Here is a 20,430-nt window from a genome sequence, read left to right as displayed (position 1 = left end):
TTGAATATTAGAAAAAATAATACAGAATGGAGATCCACTTCATTCTTGGGAGCCTCCTGAACATTTTTACAGTTTTATTGATATATATATATTTAAGGTGTATAGCATAATGGTTTGACTTGCATATATTGGGAAATGATTACCACAATTGGGGTAGTTAACATCTATCATCTCATATAGATACAATAAAATGAAAGAAAAAATTTCTCCTTGTGATGAGAACTCTTAGTATCTACTCTCGTAACCATTTTCTTATATATATCTTATAGCAGTGTAAACTACAGTCAATATGTAATGCATTGCATTCCTAGTACTTATTTATCCTATATTTCAAACTTTATACATTTTGACCACCTTCCTCCAATTCTCCCACTTCTGGTAAACACAAATCTGATCTCTTTTTCTTTGAGTTATGTTTTTCTGTTTTTGTTTGGTTTTGTTCAGATCCCACATATAAGTGAGATTATACAGTATTTGTTTTTCTCTGTCTGACTTATTTTACTTAGCATAATGTCCTCATGGTTCATTTATGTTGTTTAAAATGGCAGAATTTCCTTATTTTTATGGCTGAATAGTATTTTATTGTCTATCTGACTTCTGTATCCATTCATCTATAATCATTACTTAGATTGTTTCCACCTCCTGAGCATCTTGATGTTAATGCTGTTGGTTCTCTTGGTTCTTTTTTTTCACTGTATTCACTGTGATGTGACAGAAATCCCAATTCTAATTCTCTTAAGCATTAATGAGTTGGTCCTCAGATCTCAGCAGAATAGTCGATGAGGAATGGTTCAGTAGAAATCAGAAGAGTTTAGAACCCAATAGATGTGGTTTGAATTTCAGATTTATCATTTTAATTGCTATTCCTTAACTTCTCTATTATCAGTTTCCTCACCTATTAAATGCACATATAGGAGGGCAAAACACATGCAAATGTTAACTGTCTTCAATATATGCTAGCTCATCTTTATCTCTCAAATTCTAGCCAAGCAAGAAAGATTAATGAAGAGTAGAAAATTATTAAATGCATTGTTCTATATTATAATTATAAATATATTTCTAAAATCTTGATAAATTGTATGTGCTTAATGAAATCATAAATGTTGGTTTATATTCTCCAAAGTTTAGGTGTTTGCAGGAATATCACTATCTCCTAAAATGGCCCATTCGGTGGCCCCTTCAAGGACTCATGGTTCTAAAAGGGTGTGACCTTTATATATATGTTGATGTACAAATAAGGAAATATCAGCTCCAAAAAATAACGCAAGCCTGTCTCAGAGCTTAAGCTCTAGCCATTTTCCTTTGTGTCTTTATTCTTAGACAATGCAAGAACCTTCCTCATCTAACTGAAAACCTGACTTTGCCTCTGTCCCTGATACTAAGAAGGAATCTTAATAACAAATCTAGAATCTGAATTTTCTAACCAAGACTCTCTATATCCCTGACTCCAGCTGGGAATTCATTTCTATAATTATGGCTGGAGGAAATTGGACAAGAGTAAATGAGTTTATTCTCGTGAGCTTCTCTTCCCTACCTACTGAATTGCAGTTGTTACTCTTCCTGACATTTCTAATTATCTACCTGGTCACCCTGATGGGAAACAGCCTCATCATTCTGGTTACCTTGGCGGACCCCATGCTACACAGTCCCATGTACTTCTTCCTCAGGAACTTGTCCTTCTTGGAGATTGGCTTCAACCTAGTCATTGTGCCCAAGATGCTGGGAACCCTACTTGCTCAGAACACAACCATCTCTTTCTCTGGGTGTGCCATACAGATGTATTTCTTCTTCTTCTTTGGAGTTGCTGAATGCTTCCTTCTGGCCATCATGGCATATGATCGCTATGTAGCCATCTGCAATCCCTTGCTTTACCCCGTCATCATGAACCAAAGGACACGTGCCAAACTGGCTGTTGCCTCCTGGTTTCCAGGCTTTCCCGTAGCTACTGTACAGACCACATGGCTCTTCAGCTTCCCATTGTGTGGCACCAATAAAGTGAATCACTTCTTCTGTGACAGCCCACCTGTGCTGAGGCTGGTCTGTGCAGACACAGCACGGTTTGAGGTCTATGCGATTGTTGGAACCATTCTGATCATCATGATACCCTGCTTGCTGGTCTTATGTTCCTATTCTCGAATCGCTGCTGCCATCTTCAAGATTCCATCAGCTAAAGGGAAGCATAAAGCTTTTTCTACATGCTCCTCCCACCTCCTTGTTGTCTCTCTTTTCTATGTATCTTTAAGCCTCACCTACTTCCGGCCTAAGTCCAATAATTCTCCTGAGAGCAAGAAGCTGCTATCATTGTTCTACACTGTTGTGACTCCCATGTTGAACCCCATCATCTACAGCCTGAGAAATAATGAGGTAAAGAATGCCCTCAACCGGAACTTCCGCAAAACCCTGGGACTTAGAAACTACATCCTGTAGGCATTAAGAGATAAGATTAAATTTTATTGAATGGCAAACAATTTAATATTTGGGATTACTCTCTTTATATCTCCATTGGGATGAAACCCAGCTGTTGAAATGACTGCTGGGAAGCTCAGTAGACAGAAAACAGCACTACCACCTGGAAAACTCCTCTGCCTGCCCACTGTAGACTTACATTCTTTTTCTTATTGGCACTTCAACACTTCTGTATCAAGTAATTCCAGATATTTACATTCCTGTGTCCTGCTTGTAATCTTAATTTAGGGACACACATAAAGAGAGAAAACCAATAAAAATTTATCTTGTTACTTTCTCTTCATTTATGAGGGCAAATATGACTCCATTTACAAGATATAAAACCCATGATTTCTCCCAATGCGTAACTCTCCTCACTGTGTTGTTTCAGTTCTCGGGCCCATTAAACTCACTGGTATGTAGTATAGATATTGGAAAGTGGATGAATAGTCCTCATACACACACCTTTATAAACCCAATAATCATTTTCTTCCTTATTCTAGTTTTTCCAGGAAGAAGGATTTGAACTTATATCTCTCTCTATCCCATATTTACATTCAGATGCCTTGGTGAAGTGATATCATAAATATCAGTCATGACACTGCTTTCGTCAAAGTTTAAAATGGATCCAAGATGATTACAACATAGCTCTTCTTTAACCACAAAAAGATTTATCATTCTTTTTATAACTTCACTAGAGGCCCAGTGCACGAAATTCATGCACAGGTGTGGTCCCTAGGCCTAACCAGCAATCAAAGTGCAAGGGCGTGTCATGGAAAGGAGGGTCCAAGCTGTCCTTTGGTGGGTCCCACCGGCCTTGGCCTGGCACTGCCTGCTCACCTGCTCCACCATCCCGCTGTGGTCCTGCCCTCGTAGGGGTCCATCGGGGCTGGCAGCGCCTCCACTGCCGCCCGCTGCCAACGCCAACGCCCGTCATGTTCCACACTGCCCCCTGGTGGTCAGCACACATCATAGCGAGTGGTGGAACTCCCAGCTGAACTCCCGGTCAAGGGGACAATTTGCACATTAGGCTTTTATTATATAGGATAGTCTCTATTTTGTAGATTTGCCATCATTTGAGTCTTTTATTATTACAGATCATACTGTAAAGAATAGCTTTATGACTATGCCTTTTAATATTTTTGCCAGTATATCTTACAGATGGAAATCTAGAAATTAGATTTCTTGGGCAAATACATATGTAATATTGCTATATATTGGCAAATTCCCTTCCAAAGTGATTTTATCATTTTACACTCCCAACAACTTATTTTCCACACAGTCCTGTCAACAATATTTGTCACCACACATTTGAATTTTTCTTATATAATAAGTAAAAAAGATCAATTACATTTTAATTGGAAAAAATAAATTTTAAGGAATATGGAACAAATAGATGAGTAAATTAGAGAAAAGACATGCTTTTCATTCAGACTTCTGAGTTAATAGTTTAGATCAGTGGTTGGCAAACTTCGGCTCTGCAAACCGCGGCTCACAAGCCACATGCGGCTCTTTGGCCCCTGGAGTGTGGCTCTTCCACAAAATACCAACTTCTGCACATGGGCCACGAAGTTTCAATCACACTATATGTGCACGCCCGCACGTGGTATTTTGTGGAAGACCCACACTCAAGGAGCCAAAGAGCTGCAGGTGGCTCGCGAGCCGCAGTTTGCCGACCACGGGTTTAGATGATTAGGAGTTGGTGATATCTTGGTACTCTATTTTCTCTACTTGAAATCTTCTTTACCTTTATTTTAGCCAAATACACTTCATTCTTCAAGGTCCTACAGTGATCACTCTAGCACAGCCGTGGGCAAACTACGGCCCGCGGGCTGGATCCGGCCCATTTGAAATGAATAAAACTAAAAAAAAAAAAAGACCGTACCCTTTTATGTAATGATGTTTACTTTGAATTTATATTAGTTCACACAAACACTCCACCCATGCTTTTGTTCCGGCCCTCCGGTCCAGTTTAAGAACCCATTGTGGCCCTCGAGTCAAAAAGTTTGCCCACCCCTGCTCTAGCAGCATAAATTATGCTCTCCTATATGTATTCATTTCAAGTTTATCTGTAGATAAGTTAAATTTTGTATGCACTATACTTTTCACATGTTTGTTTTGTCCCCAATGTACCTGTAACTCTTTGAAAATGTGAGTGGCACACTTGTTTCCATATTAATATGACACAGGCAATCCCTAAAAGCTATATGTTCTGCAGAACTCTGTACTAAAAAGATTATATGTAAATGGGGTTAGGGAAGTCCACTCAAAATATATGCAACTTTGAAGCCAGAGCATTAACAGAAACAAGAGTTGGTACTTGGAGAGACAACACAGCTTGCTCAGCATGCAGCTCAGTGAGGCTGGAGGTTGCCACGGTAGATATTTAACAAGCAAAATAACAGTAGAATGAAAATTGTGACAATGATTTATTTAAGACATATGGTGCTGAGACAAAGCAAATGAGTGTGATGTTCTGAACCAGTGGAGCAGCCCTTAGGTGGTCATGGAGTCACTGCCACTTTCCAGGAGCCAAAAGCTACAAAAAACAAGAAGTGCCTCTCTCCAAGGATGGAGCCTCGGGCACACTTTCAACATTTTCTTAAAAACCATTAAAAGGAGCCCAGCTGGTGTGGCTCAGTGGTTGAGCATCAACTTATGAACCAAGAGGTCACATGCCCAGGTTTTGGGCTCAATCCCTAGTAGGGGGCATGCAGGAGGCAGCCAATCAATGATTCCCTTTCATCATTGATGTTTCTATCTCTCTCTCCCTCTCCCTTTCTGAAATCAATAAAAATATATAGATTTAAAAAAAAAACAGTTAAGAGGGATCCTGGCTAAGGCCCAAGGACATTCATTTCAGTGTTGAAGGTTATCACTTTATTCCACCTATTCTGATTTGCTTTGCCCAATAAAACCTTTCATCTTACAATGAAATCATTCTCCAATTTTTCTACAGTATGAGAAAGATGAACAAATGAATGGGTAATCCAGCTGAGAAGTGGTGGTGACTTAGAGTAGAGTGCTTTCAGTAGCAAGTGATTCTAAACACTTTTTGGAGGAATAATTTATTTTACTTGGTGGTGGATTGCATGTGGGAAAAAGCACTGCTGGTGAAAGCCTGGTTGAGTCTACAAGACCAATTCCTGTGGTAGAGAATAGGTGTTCTGAAAGTCTGGAAGACTTTCTTTTTCTTTCGTATCCCTGTTATGAATCCCGTCATCTTTTAGAAACATTTACACCAAACCTGCAGTAACTGGTCATTCCTTAGGGCCAAAGGCTTTTATCATAGGCCATGTCCTCCCAGAATCAGATATGGAGGAGCTAAGGATTCAAGTGCAAGGGAGTTATTAAAAGGAAGCATTAAATGAGTAGGGAAAGCAGACTAGGAAAAGAAACTAAGCAAGAAAAAAAAAAGTAATTTCAGGTGAAATCCCAGGCTCAGCCTGATCCAGCAGGAAACTGCAGAGCATAAATAAAACTCAGAATTTGTTCTGCTTCAGGTCACAGGAAGTAGGCTTTTGTACTCCCACTTCAGTTATCCATTGCCTGCTGGTGAAACATGGGGTAGGGAAAAGGGAGAATTAAAAGTCCCAGGCACTTCTATCTCCTGGAGAGGCTCCCCAGTGCCCAGGGGCACTCTTTTGAAAGTAAGAACATTAAAAAATGACCATTGAAAAGTGATCACCAATCCAGAGACACAGAAGCATAGAACAAACTGCAGAATCTCAGAGGAAAAGTGTGGAGGGTGGGTGGTTAGGAGGAGATCAACCAAAGAACTTGTATGCATATAGGTATAACCTATGGACACAGACAGTAGGGTGGTGAAGGCAGGGGGCAGGAGGACTAGAAGGGGTCATGGGGAGAAAAAGGGGACATATGTAACACTTTCAACAATAAATATTTAATTTTTTTTAAGTGATCACCAAAATCCTAAACCTAGAACTCAGTTTAATGTATGGTGTCCTTTCCAAGTTCAACATCTACCCACTAGGGTGAGTTGCTATTACATCTACTTTTTTCCAGATAAGTACAGTAGTCCCCTTCTATCCATGGTTTTTGCATTCCACAGTTTTAGCTACCCATAATCAACTGCAGTTTGAAAATATTAAATGGGAAATTCCAAAATCAGCAATTCATAAGTTTTAAATTACATGCCATTCTGAGTAGCATTATGAAATCTTACACCATCCTGCTACATTCCACCTGGGATGTGAATCATCCCTTTGTCCAGTGGAACCACATTGTATACACTACCCACCCATTAGTCACTTAGTGGTGTGTTGGTTATCAGATCAACTGTCATGGTACCACAATTCTTATGTTAAAACTAGAAGTCCAGTGCATGAAATTCGTGCATGGGGGGGAGGGAGAGATGAAGGGAGTGAGGGGTCCCTCAGCCCGGCCAGCATCCCCCTCTCATGATCTGGGATCCCTCTCACAATCTGGAACTGCTGGCTGCTAATAGCTCGCCTGTCTGCCTGCCTGCTAGATGGCCCCCAACTGCTTGCCTGCCTGCCTGATTGCCCCTAACTGCTCACCTGCTTGCCTGATTGCCCCTAACCACTCACCTGTCTGCCTAATCACCCCTAACCACTTGCCCACCTGCCTGATCACCCCAAACCGCCTCTGCCTGCCTGCTTGATCACCTTTAACCAGTCGCATAACTGCCTGATCCTCCCTAACCACTCGCCTGGCTGATTGATCGCCCCTAACTGCTCACCTGCCTGCCTGATCACCCCTAACTGCTCACCTGCCTGCCTAATCACCCCTAACCACTTGCCCACCTGCCTGATCACCCCTAACCGCCTCTGCCTGCCTGCTTGATCACCTTTAACCAGTTGCCTGACTGCCTGATCGTCCCTAACTGTTCACCTGCCTGCTTGATCATCCCTAACTGCTCACCTGCCTGCCTGATCGCCCCTAACCACTCTCCTGCCTGACTGATCACCCATAACTGCTCACCTGCCTGACTGATCACCCATAACTGCTCACCTGCCTGCCTGATCGCCCCTAACCACTCTCCTGCCTGACTGATCGCCCCTAACCACTCTCCTACCTGACTGATCACCCCTAACTACTCTGTCTGACTGCCTGATCACCCCTAACCTCTCACCTGCCTGCCTGATCACCCCTAACTGCTCACCTGCCTGCCTGATCGCCCCTAACCACCTTTGCCTGCCTGCTTGATCACCTTTAACCAGTTGCCTGACTGCCTAATCATCCCTAACCACTCACCTGCCTGCCTGATTGTCCATGACCACTCTGCCTTCCTGCCTGATTGCCCCTATCTGCTCACCTGCCTACTTAATCACCCCCAACCACCTCTGCCAGGGCCCCATGGCTTTGTCTGGAAGGTCGTCTGGAAGGAAATCCGGAAGGTCATTTGGCTGTCTGGTCTAATTAGCATATTACACTTTTATTATTATAATCATTATTTTACTTAATGGCCCCAAAGCCCAAGAATAGTGATGCTGGTGATTTAGGTGTGCCAAACAGAAGCCATAAAATGTATGTATGTATAGGGAAAAACCTAGTATATGTAAGGTTTGTTACTATCTGAGGTTTCTGGCATCCACTGGAGGTCTTGGTAAATATCCCCAATGGATAAGGGGGGACTGCTATAATTTAAACACACAAATATTCAAAGTCATATCCCAAGGATATATATTCATTATCAGAAACAATAGAGACAAACACATAACTATGAAATAAATATTTTATGATTTAATTCATCATTTTTAAGGTATCTTTGTTTTTCATAATAGACTCAGAACAACACATCATTATATAGATCAGTGATAGTTCTTTTTCTTCATCTTCTACTTTTACAAGGGGTCCCTTTGGGATAGCTGGGACATATGTGCAGGCATCATGCTGGATACTAAACAGAGGATAGTGAACAAGTCAGTTATGGTGACAGCTTTCAGTAAGAAGTGTGCAGGCACCCCTATGTTCATAGCAGCACAATTCATCATAGCTAAGATTTGGAAACAGCCTAAGTGCCCATCAGCAGATAAGTGGATTAAAAAACTGTGGTACATCTACACAATGGAATACTATGCTGCTGTAAAAAAGAAGGAACTCTTGCCTTTTGCAACAGCATGGTTGGAACTGGAGAGCATTATGCTAAGTGAAATAAGCCAGTCAGAGAAAGATAAATACCACATGATCTCACTCATTTGTGGATTATAGAGAACATAGACTGATGAACAGGGAGAGATCCAAAGACAGAGAAACAGCGATCAGACTATCAATTCCCAGAAGGAAAGTAGGGGAGGGAGGGGGTAAGGGGAAGAGATTAACCGAAGGACTTGTATGCATGCATATAAGCCAAACCAATGGACACGGACAACAGGGGGATGAGAGCATGAGTGTGTGTGTGTGGGAGGGGAGGTTGGAGGTTAATGTGGGGGATGAGGACACATTTGTAATACCTTAACTAATAAAGAATTTTAAAAAAAAGTGTGCAGGCAAATGTCTGTCTCAGTGGCACTGTAAGAAATGTTCAGATAGATATGCATTAGCCTTTGGATGAAGCCCTAATCAGCTGGGGGAAATTTTATCTCAAAGCATGGACTCTATTTTACTCTCTCAACCTCAATTCCTATTCCAGAAGGATTAGGATTTTGAAACTGCCAGTCGGCCTTTCTTCTCTTCTCTTAATCAGGAGCTAATACCCACTTCAACCAACAACATTGCCAACCAAGTGCTCACAGTTTTCATTAATATTCTCCACCTGGCTTAGATAATGATTAATAGGTTTCCTTTCTATGCCTGAAAACTTCTCTTGAGTCCAGGTCAGAAACACTCCTGGGAACCAGCCCAATGAGAATCAAAAGTGAGGGGAAAGGTAAAAGAATACTGGCACAAAGGAAATGAAATCACTATCTCGAAGAGATCTCCTTACTGCCATATTTTTTAATCATTTACAATAGGCAAGACATGGAAACAACAGATTAATGAATACAGAAACTGTAAGAAAAAACAAAAGTAACTGTGAGAGCCCAGCCAGTGGTTGAACATCGACCTATGAACCAGGAGGTCATGGTTCAAATCCCAGTTGGGGCACATGCCTGGGTTGCAGGCTCAGTCCCCAGTGTGAGGCCTGCAGGAAGCAGCTGATCAATGATTCTCTTTCATCATTGGTGTTTCTATATCTCTCTCCATCTCCCTTCCTCTCTGAAATCAATAAAAGTATATTTAAAAAATAAACTGGGAATATTTATCAGCCATTTGAAATAATCCTATTTGCTACAACATGGATGGACCTTGAAGGCAGAAAAAGACAAATACTGTATAATCTCACTTATATGTGGAATCTGAAAATAAATAAATAAACACCACAAATTTTCAGAAACAGAGTTGAATGATGGTTGCTGGGTAGGGTGGGGGAAATTGGAAGACATTGGCCAAAGGGTACAAACTCAGTTATAAGATGAATAAGTTCTGAGGATCTAATGTATAGCATGGTAACTAGAGTTAACAAAGAATTATCTCTTAACTGTTTCCAAGACTAAAAAGTAATTATGTGAGATGATGGAGATGTTAAATAACCCTACTGTGGTCATCATTTTGCAGATATGCAGAAATCAAATCATTACTTCATACAACTTAAATGTACTCAATGTTATGTCAATTATATCTTAATAAAACTGGGGAAAAAATGAACACTTAAGTTTAAAGAGAATACTGGCATTCTCCTCTGATCTTTTTCAGGTGGAAACCTTGAAGGATGGACCACTGAGTTTTGTCCCTTTGCTCTGCAGCCTCACAAGTGCAGGAAACATCAGAGCTGCTGTAGACTTCCTCCAATTATGGGGTTGCAGACTCTCCGCAAATTTCTGCACTCCTGGGAGCTCCTCAGAACTCACACCTGTCAGAAAGTGAACCTGTGACTTCACCTGACTTCACCTGAGAAAGAAGAAGCTTCTTTGGGAGAAATCACTTCCCTACAGTAAACAGCAGGGACCAAAATAGTCCTGAGACCCCGCCTGGAATCCTCTAGAGTGATTGACACAGGCTCTGCTCAGAGCTTCCCTGGTGTGACTTATGCTGCCCAACTCAGAGTGTTTTTACTACAAGGATTGGCCCAGCCACAGCCCAGGATTTACCTGGGATGTCTCACACAGCCCGGGGACAATGCTTCTTTGAGAATGTGACAAGACAGACCTCAAGGTTCACCAACAGTGTGGACCAAGACAAGCACAACCAAGAGTGTCTTTGGGATGACTGGCATAGACACATTCCTGGGCTTTTCTGAGATGACTTGCACAGACACAGCATAATTTAGGAACTCCCTTCGACTCAGTCATTCAGACATAGTCTAAGGCTGATCCAGAGCCACTGACACAAACCAGGGCTTCTCTGGAACTGTGATACAGACAAGTCTCACTGACAGGAGGTAAGTAAAGGGTGAGAGGACAGGGCCCAGGCTTGAAATCTCTTGTAAAGAGGATAATGGTTCACCACCAAAACAATGTGTCTTCTTTGACATGTTTCTGAGAGACAAGAAAGGTCAGTGCTCTCAAGTAACAAAACTTAGAGTTTTATAAGATTTGAAAACTTAGGGGACCTGGAAAAGGATAGAAAACAATGGTAATATATGTATTGTGCTTTGAAATGCTCAAAGTTTTTGCACAAATGTTCTCATTTCACACCTACAACCATCCTGTCTAGTGGGTAGGGCATTTATAATAATAATCCTTTTATAGTTGAGAAAACCATAACTCAGAAATCATGATGTCAGTAGCTCTGTGTCTCACAGCTAAAAATAGTAATAACCAGAACTGTAACTACACACTGGAAAATTAAGCAGGTATCAGAGGAAAAGTCCTTGTTAAAGGGTTTGTCCATATCCCAGGGACAATAAGGAGTGACTGAACGACGTTCAGCAGGTAAGTAACTTAATCAGAGTTGCTGCCGGATCACACACAAGTCAAGGATGGTTTGAAGAGAACAAACTGGAACCAGGTTCCTACAATATTCCAGGCCAGAGAAAATAAGAGCCAGAAACTAAAGGCAGTGTGGAATGCATGGAGAAGGTGACACTAAACCAGTGTTTAGAAGGAAAAATAATAAAGTTTGGGGGATGAAGGATTTTTATCCCAGTTCCTGTGTTACAAAGTGGGTGTTGTCATTTTCTGCAATGGGGTAGATATAAGGAGAAGGCTTGGGGTGGAGGGAGATAATGAATATAATTTATAACTCATCACTGTTTAAACCTGTGTATATTGTATGAGGCTGTAGTGCTGATGTATATAGTCTTTTGTATCTAAATTCCTTATGCTTGGAGCTCACTGTGCCTACATTCTGTTTATGTAGATATTTCCTTGATTTTTTCCACATTTTCTTCATTATTTATCCATTCATTCAACAATACTTTACTGAACATCAACCTTGCTAGGAACTGGAATAAAAAGTAAAATAGTATAATTTTTGCTCTCAAGGAGTATGCCATCTAGAATATGAGTTAAAGACAGAAATTACTCTAAGATAAAGACTATGCAAGTGGTAGTCTAGTGTTGTTAATATCTTGAAACTTCCTGGTCCTCTCTAGAAACTGTCTTACTCCTTGCTCTCCTACTGCCACCCAATACCAAACACCCCAACTTGCCCTCACCTGTGAATTAAGATTCCTTCAGGTTTTCAGAGAGTGGGTGAAAGTGTTGCCTGATGGTTACATCCATGATTTGGAGTCAGGCTGCCGAGGATGCATATGCTGACGCCAACACTTGCTGGCTGCCTAACCTTAAAAAAACCACGCAACTTCTCTGCTCCTCGTATTCCTTGGCTGTAAAGTGGGATGAATAATAGTTTCTATACCTTTAGGTTGTTCTGAGACAAACATAACACATGCAAAACATTTGGATTAGTGCCTGGCATTTACTTGGTGCTCAATAAATGTTACTTCTTACTGTGAAAATAGATAAGGTATCAAAAAAAGTTTTCATAGAAGTGATGCCTAGCTTGAAGTTTTTAAAATGAATAGGGTTCAGCAAAAAATTTTTAAACAACATTTTTTTATTGTTTTTTGTTCTTTACCTCCCTCCTTCCTTCACCACCCTGACTTCACATCTTGTACTGCTCAGGACTTTACTCAGGAATGATCTTCTCAGTGGAGCCTTCTTTGTTTGACACTCCCCACATCCCCAGATGCCCATTTGCTTCCCCACTGTGTTGTTCTCCATTATTCTTGTTGCTATCTAACACACTGTACCTTCTACTTACATAATTTGTTTATAATCTGCCTTCCCTACTGAAAGGTGAGTTCTATGAAGTCAGGTATTTTTATTTGTTTTACTTACTGATATATTATCTTCAGTATCTAGAACAGTGTTTAGAAGACAATATCTATTGAATAAATTATTATTTTATCAGAGATAAAAAGCAAGGGCACACATTGTAATATACAGATCTTGTAACATAGAAACCCACACATAAACCCTATATGCTCATGTTGACCAATGTCACTCCAATCAATTTAAATTAGTAAATATTTTTTAAAGAAAAGAAAAGCAAGGGCTACAATGAGTTTGAGCAATGGGTTAGATAAGAACTGGATTTTTAAAGGTAGATATAACATATCATAATAATTATAACGGTTAGCATTTATTGCATATATATTATGCTCCAGTTACCATGCTATGTGCTTTAGATTTATTCCTGTAAGTGTATACTTATCAGAAAGAATTTCAGAGTCCCAATTTTGAAGCTTAGTTATTGATACAATGATGAAAACTTGTTTCCTTTTTCCACAGGGGTTAATGTTATTAGCCACACCTGCATATCTTAAGTTGGTCTTTACTAACATGACACTTGAGTTCATATTTCTTGAGATTGAAGACATAAATGGACCAATAGAAAATGATGAACTGGTTTATACATAACACTGCAGTTGGATACTGTCTTGAGTCTGTCTTTCCTTTGTCTGATCACATATAGCCACATGGAGAATATTTAGCCCAGGGATCAAAATAAACCACAGTTTCTATATTGTATGCCTTCCTGTTTAAACTGAAATTGTCTGAGTTTGAAAGGAAGATTCCTCCAATATGCTGAAATCTTTCTGAGCACGGCTGTTGAAGACTAGAACACATGCAGGTCCCCTCCTCAGGTATAATTGGTAAATGTTGGCTCACTTCCTTTGCTTTTCTCCTTCCCACATTTTTATTTTGTAGAAAACATATCCAGACTCATGTTAACATCTTTCATTGTGTCTCAAGACCCTTCTCTTCAGAAATGCTTGGCCTGGCTTCTTGTCAGCATCACTGACTAATGCTAAAAACAAAAACAAACAACAACAACAACAACCAAAAAAAACCCCAAAACGGAAAAGTAGAGACAGCTCAGGAGATGTATAAATATATATGGTGTTCCCAAGTTCAGTCTGAAAAACGTTAGTATTCTTCAAAAAAAAAAATTGTGAAGCCTATAGTCAAGACTTGGTTTGTACATTTTTGAAAGTATATCTGTTTTATCTCCAACAACTATAACAAAAGAGGTAGAAAATGAAGCCACAGGATGTTCCTTTTCCAAGGGTGTAACAGAGGTCTGTATAACAGATGGAGACTTCTTCCCAGAGTGTGACTGCTCAATGAGATCCTGGGCAGAAGAATGATGTGGGGAAACTGGACCATTGTCAGTGAGTTTGTTCTTGTGAGCTTCTCAGCCTTGTCTTCCGAGCTACAAGCTCTACTGTTTCTCCTGTTTTTGATCATTTACCTGGTTACCCTAATGGGCAATGTCCTCATCATCCTGGTCACTACAGTTGACTCTGCCCTACAAAGTCCTATGTACTTCTTCCTCAGGAACTTGTCCTTCCTGGAGATAGGTTTCAACTTGGTCATTGTGCCCAAGATGCTGGGGACCCTGATCATCCAAGACACAACCATCTCCTTCCTCGGCTGTGCTACTCAGATGTATTTCTTCTTCTTCTTTGGGGCTGCTGAGTGCTGCCTCCTGGCCACAATGGCATATGACCGCTATGTGGCCATCTGTGACCCTTTGCGCTACCCAGTCATCATGGGCCGCAGGGCCTGTGCCCATCTGGCAGCTGCTTCTTGGTTCTCAGGGTTTCCAGTGGCCACTGTGCAAACCACATGGATTTTCAGCTTCCCTTTCTGTGGTCCCAACAGGGTGAACCACTTCTTCTGCGACAGTCCCCCTGTCATTGCACTGGTCTGTGCTGATACCTCTCTGTTTGAACTGGAGGCTCTGACAGCCACGGTCCTGTTCATCCTCTTCCCTTTCTTGCTGATCCTGGGGTCCTATGTTCGCATCCTCTCCACTATCTTCAGGATGCCCTCAGCTGAGGGGAAACGCAAGGCCTTCTCCACCTGTTCCTCCCACCTCCTGGTTGTCTCCCTTTTCTACAGCACTGCCATCCTCACATATTTCCGACCTCGGTCCAGCACCTCTCCTGAGAACAAGAAGCTGCTGTCCCTCTCCTACACAGTGGTGACTCCCATGTTGAACCCCATCATCTACAGCTTAAGAAATAGTGAAGTGAAGGCTGCACTGAAGCGGGTCACTCACAGGACCCTGGTCCCAAAGAAACTGTGATTAGTTTAGATGGAAACTGAAGGGGTTGAATGCAAGGACAAAAGAAAGAAAAGAGTTTGGCTCAGTGGACAGAGCATCAGCCCATTGATTGAAGGGCCCCAGATTCAATTCTGGTCAAAAGCATGTACCTTGGTTGCAGGCTCAATCCCAGGGGCACATGTGGAAGGCAACCAATCAATGTGTCTTTCTCACATCAATGTTTCTCTCTCTCTGTTTCTCCCTCTCCCTTCCACTCTTTCCGAAAATCAATGGAAAAAATATCCTCAGGTGAGGATAAAAAAAAAAGAAAAAGAAAGAAGGAAAGAAGGAAGGAAGGAAGGAAGGAAGGAAAGAAGGAAGGAAGGAAGGAAGGAAGGAAGGAAGGAAGGAAGGAAGGAAGGAAGGAAGGAAGGAAGGAAGGAAGGAAAGAAGGAAGGAAGGAAGGAAGGAAGGAAAACAAAGTTCTCAAATAGTTTTTTGGACTCCACTCTTTCCAGGAGCCACAGTATACCCACTGGGATCTTAGACTTTCCACTGGGATCCATTTCTGAAAAGAACATGAGTGGTGGAAGAACGAACTGCAGTACGCTCAGGGTTCTATAGGACTGTGATATCAATGTCTCTGAAGATGCCACTAGTTTACACAGATTAGGCGCCCATCTGAAGGTTGACAACTTCACTACAATTGGCTATTTTTCATTTTTTTAGCTTTTTTTGTTGTGTTTTAACTTTTTCTTGAACTTCTTCATCCATGTCATTTAATAATTTTCTGCTTTACTTTCTTCTGTTTGTCCAAAAACTCTACCTGCAACTTGTAAGGACATTTTTGTTTATAAGGAAGAGTAATAATAATAAATAGTAGAGTTCTGTTTCATTCTTTCATTCTTCTTTTTTTTCCAGCAAATTTTTATGCAGTACTCAACATGCATTCGACACTGGTTAGGCCCAAAAGACACGTTGGTGAACAAAACAGATTAAATGTCTTGCCTCATGAAACTTATAGTGAGGGAGAGAACAAAAAAGATACTCTAAAACTCTGTTAGTTTATAAAGTACACATGTTTAGAGTGTTAGCAATTGAGTAATTCTCCCTTTGCTTCTATAATTTGTCTGTGCTTCATCTGGAGAAAGACAATTCCACACTTCTGACAACTGCCTTAATCTCAAATTATCCACCTTGGATATGAGAGTTGCTTGACACAAAGGGTGCAGTGGTTCTCAACCTTCTGGCCCTTTAAATACAGTTCCTCATGTTGTGACCCAACCATAAAACTATTTTCATTGCTACTTCATAACTGTAATGTTGCTATTGTTATGAATCGCAATGTAAATATCTGATATGCAGGATGGTCTTAGGCGACCCCTGTGAAAGGGTCGTTCAACTGCCAAAGGGGTCTTGACCCACAGGTTGAGAACCACTGGATTAAAGGAATCACCAGTCAAGTATAAGTGGACAAATTCTAGGAAACTGTTGGGAATAACCCAGAGTTTCTTTGTTTTCTATGTTTGGGGTAATCTTATTGTGATTGGATAAAGTCAACTGTCCCTTTTAAGCTCGTATATCACTCAAGCAATGTAGCAGCCACTCTATGATTTTGTCCAGTGAACATTGCCCGACTCTATATTCTTGGCAAGTAACAGACTTGAGATGTGGACACCATAGCTTTGTGTAATCTATTCATAAGAATGTATTGATAATTAACCAAGTAAAATAGCACTTATTGCATAGGCAAGATCTCTTCACAAACAACTCTAACTTTGTGTGCCATGTAAGTACCAGGACCAGTTTAATCTCCAACACAAGGTGTCCTTTAACTCGCATGTATCAAGGGCTCCAGGAGGGCAGCACATTCTGAATATCACCATAGGAATTTGCAAATAAAAAGGCAGATTACAGGGTTCTATTTGCATGATGGCAATCACACAATAAGCAGATTGGTACCATTATAAATTTCTCATCTCCAAGTTTAGCCAAGCTTTTATCACTGCTTCACATTCATTTTACTTGAACTTTTTATGGTAGGTAGAATAATGGGCCCACAAAGATGTCCATGTCCTAGACCCCTATACGTTACCTTACATTGACTTTGTAGATGTGATTACATTAAGGGTATTCCCATGAAGAGGTTAGCCTGTATTTTTTTTGAAATAAAGTAACAGGAAATCAGAAGGTGAGTTGAGAATGACCTTGAAACATTTATTCCCATCGCTTCCTCAACTCCATGTACCTAAGTCCACGGGTCCCGCCTGGTCGCCTTCTAGACACAGCTACCCTCTCCAAGTTCTAATTGCCTTCTCCTGGTCCTTCAGGCCCAGGATTGGTAATAGCTTCTCACTCTTGCTTCCCTCAGATGTCACAATTTCTTTTTGTTTTTCAAAACCCCATCTTTACCTTATAAAGGTGTGTCCTAATAGATTACAGTACTCACCTCTCTAATGAGAGTATGAGAAGTATAGCAGAACTCATAAATTCTGCTTCATTGTGCCCATGCTTTGCCCATCTCAAACATATACAAAGATGGGGAAAAGTAAAAAGTAGGTTTATAAGTACTACAAATAAATACTACAACAATAAATAAATAATAATGAATAAACTCCATTTCTTGTATTCACAACTGTAAACCTACTTTTGCCCTCCCCCATATGTACATGCACATGTAGGTATGTTGTGGAATTGGCGCAGAAGAAGGGACAGCTGAACACTCGGAGGTATCAGGAAAGAGAACCTTTATTCAAAGCAGTGCTGCTGGTTTGGGGGATTCAAAGATCCAAAGTCTGCACAACTTATACAATGAGATTTCTCCTTATATATTAGTATATTCCTGAGTTTCTTTGTTTTCTAACTACTGGGCTTCTGTGGTGGACTTTCACAGCCCCTCCTGAGTCAGTTAGAACGGGGAATTTAGATTGTATCTGAATGCCTAACCTGGATGGCACCAATGACCTCCCTCTAGCTAAGCTGTTACATCCTTGGTTTATGGCCCTTGTAAATTGGGAGTATTTAAGTAAATAAGTCTTGCAAGACCTACGTAATTAAGGAAGGGGCAGTGACTTGATTATAGGCTAACAAAAATGTGCATTAGGATACTAATTAGCTAGGTACAGAGTCAGGCTGCTAGCCCCCCTACATTCTTTCACAGGTACAAGTGCACAAGTGCATGGACACATACATGTAGCACCTAGTTCATAGTAAATGATTAAGTAATGTTTGTTAATTTATTGATTATTTGATGAGGCACAGAAATATCAAAATGTAAAAGTATTGGAGTAGGTTCTGGGATAAGATAAATATTAATATATAGCATAATTTTAGATTTTACAGGTTCTGTAACCAGACAAACAATGGGTCTGTGCTGCCTGTCACTACTTGAGCCAAATAAACAGAGACAGGGTTTGAATCATATATGAGCATTTATTCCAATACTGCCAGCAGTATGGGAGAGCAGCAGATGAGCCACAAAAATCTGCTCTGCAGCTCCCCATAAGCCAACTGTTTATATAGGTAGAACTACAAAGGAAGAGTAGGCAAAAGGGAAGTTTACAAATATGCAAAAAGGACTAGGAGTCTTCAGAGGGCTTAGTGATATGCAAGGGCTTGGGTTACAAGCGGAATTAGCCAAAGGAAGTGCCCAATGGGCAATTAACAGGTAAGCAGGCTGGAGGTTTGCAAAGGCCTGCAGGTATGCAAAAAGGGCTGGGGTTCTTCAAAGGGCTGGCGATTCTGGTTTCTGCAGCATAATTGTTAGTCTTTCCATGATAATAGGCAGCTCCAAATGGGGAGGAAGGGCTGCATCTCCAGGTCAGCTCCAGCCAGGGTAGAATGTGCCTTCTTTAATCAAAATAAAACAGTCATGGTTAACAGAGCATGATTAATATTTCTTACAATACTAGCTGGTTCCCCAAATTCTATTGCTGCCCCTTTCATTTCCATGGTTTATAAAAATGTGGATATTTCTCAGAGGCGTTCCTAACTCAGATGCTAAAAAACTAACCAGAAGGAAGGCCCTCCTTCTTCTTGCTCCATGAATTACTGTCCTTCTACAGAGGAAGTACTGGGTGAAGGATGGAGGGTGGGTCCCTGGATAAGGCCCAAGGATGAGACTCATACCATGTTCTAGTCTTGCTAAGGAAACTGCTCAGCAAGTCTTCCAAATAGAGAACCAGCAGGGTCTCACTGCCAGTGGCAAACTCCAAGCCTGCACGGGAGATTCCTTGTGGTCACTTTCCTCAGAGCTCCCTTCACGTCCTTGTTCCTCAGGCTGTAGATGAGGGGATTAAGCATGGGGGTGACCATTGTGTAGAACACAGACACCAGTGTTTTCAGTTCTTTGGAAGACTTTGGTGTCATGTAGGTGACAATTGCTGACCCATAAAAAAGGATGACCACGATGAGGTGGGAGCCACAGGTAGAGAATGCCTTGAGCCGCCCTGCTGCTGACTTCATCCTGACCACAGTCACTATGATGTGGCCATAGGATACCAGAATTAGGGAAACAGGCATGAGGAGAATCACAACTCCCATGAGGAAAATGGCCATCTCTGAAGTCCGGGCATCTGTGGTGGCTAGGATCAACAGTGCAGGTGCCTCACAAAAGAAATGAGCAATACTATTGCTGCCTCTGTAGGGTAGCCTTAGGGTGAAGGTGGCATCCACCACAGATACCAGAATGCCACTGGCCCATGATCCCACAGCTAGCTGGACACACACCTTCCAAGTCATGATGGTGGGGTAATACATAGGGTTACAGATGGCCACATACCGGTCATAGGACATCACTGCCAGAAGGGCACACTGCGTACAACCAAAAATAAAGAAGAGTAGAAGCTGAGCTGCACAACGTGTGAATGAAATGACTTTTTTCCTGGATAGCAGGTGGACTAGGGCCTGGGGAACGATGTTGGTAGAGAAACAGAGGTCAGCCAGAGATAAATTGCAGAGAAAAAAATACATGGGTGTGTGAAGCCGGGAGTCAACCTGAACAAGGGTCAGGAGAAGCACATTTCCAAGCACAGTGACCAGATAGACACCCAGGAATAAGATGAAGAGCAGCTGCTGGGTGTGCGGATTGTCAGAGAGTCCCAGGAGGAAGAATTCTGTCACCTGTGTCTGATTTGTCTGTCTCATGGTTTGTCTCCTTTTTCAGTACCAAGTCACTACATGCTAAACAGGTGTGCGTCACCTATAAAATTATGTAAGTCAGAGTTGGTGTGTGTAACCTATAAAATATATAATTAAATGTTGCCTCCAATCACTATCAACCATTTCAAGAATCCCCTTTATAAGGCTTTTAGAAGATGGTCATCCTGTTTTAGTTGGAACATTTCAATTTTGCAAGACTTAATACTTTATAAGTTGGTGCATTCCTTTTTAGTGTCATCTGGCAAGTGTAGACTGGATCCAAAATCATCTTCTTTGTTCTGAATATCACATATCTAATAATAA

At 41.2% G+C, this 20,430-nt stretch overlaps 3 protein-coding genes across 3 annotated transcripts; 2 read left to right on the top strand and 1 right to left on the bottom strand.

Moving 5' to 3' along the window:
- Nucleotides 1–1,464: 1,464 nt before the first annotated feature.
- On the top strand, nt 1,465–2,427 carry LOC102427743 (olfactory receptor 10A5). The gene has a single exon (XM_006089674.1). It carries the CDS (start codon nt 1,474–1,476, stop codon nt 2,425–2,427), a length of 954 nt encoding a protein of 317 aa, XP_006089736.1. The 5' UTR covers nt 1,465–1,473.
- Nucleotides 2,428–14,045: 11,618 nt separating this feature from the next.
- Nucleotides 14,046–15,027, top strand: LOC102427431 (olfactory receptor 10A4). Its single transcript, XM_006089673.1, has one exon. The coding sequence runs from the start codon at nt 14,062–14,064 to the stop codon at nt 15,007–15,009; it is 948 nt and encodes a 315-aa protein (XP_006089735.1). The 5' UTR covers nt 14,046–14,061; the 3' UTR covers nt 15,010–15,027.
- A 4,131-nt stretch (nt 15,028–19,158) lies between these two features.
- On the bottom strand, nt 19,159–20,112 carry LOC102438310 (olfactory receptor 2D2). The gene has a single exon (XM_006089699.1). The coding sequence runs from the start codon at nt 20,110–20,112 to the stop codon at nt 19,159–19,161; it is 954 nt and encodes a 317-aa protein (XP_006089761.1).
- Nucleotides 20,113–20,430: the final 318 nt, after the last annotated feature.

This window comes from Myotis lucifugus, unplaced genomic scaffold (genome assembly GCF_000147115.1).
Source record: "Myotis lucifugus unplaced genomic scaffold, Myoluc2.0 scaffold_61, whole genome shotgun sequence".
Taxonomy (NCBI): Eukaryota; Metazoa; Chordata; class Mammalia; order Chiroptera; family Vespertilionidae; genus Myotis; species Myotis lucifugus.
The sequence above is the reverse complement of the archived record's forward strand: the minus strand, read 5'-3'. Positions and strand labels throughout refer to the sequence as shown.

Excerpts from the sequence above, each read along its gene's own strand:
- LOC102427431 (XM_006089673.1), top strand. The coding sequence starts at position 14,062 with ATGATGTGGGGAAACTGGACCATTGTCAGTGAGTTTGTTCTTGTGAGC.
- LOC102438310 (XM_006089699.1), bottom strand. The coding sequence starts at position 20,112 with ATGAGACAGACAAATCAGACACAGGTGACAGAATTCTTCCTCCTGGGA.
- LOC102427743 (XM_006089674.1), top strand. The coding sequence starts at position 1,474 with ATGGCTGGAGGAAATTGGACAAGAGTAAATGAGTTTATTCTCGTGAGC.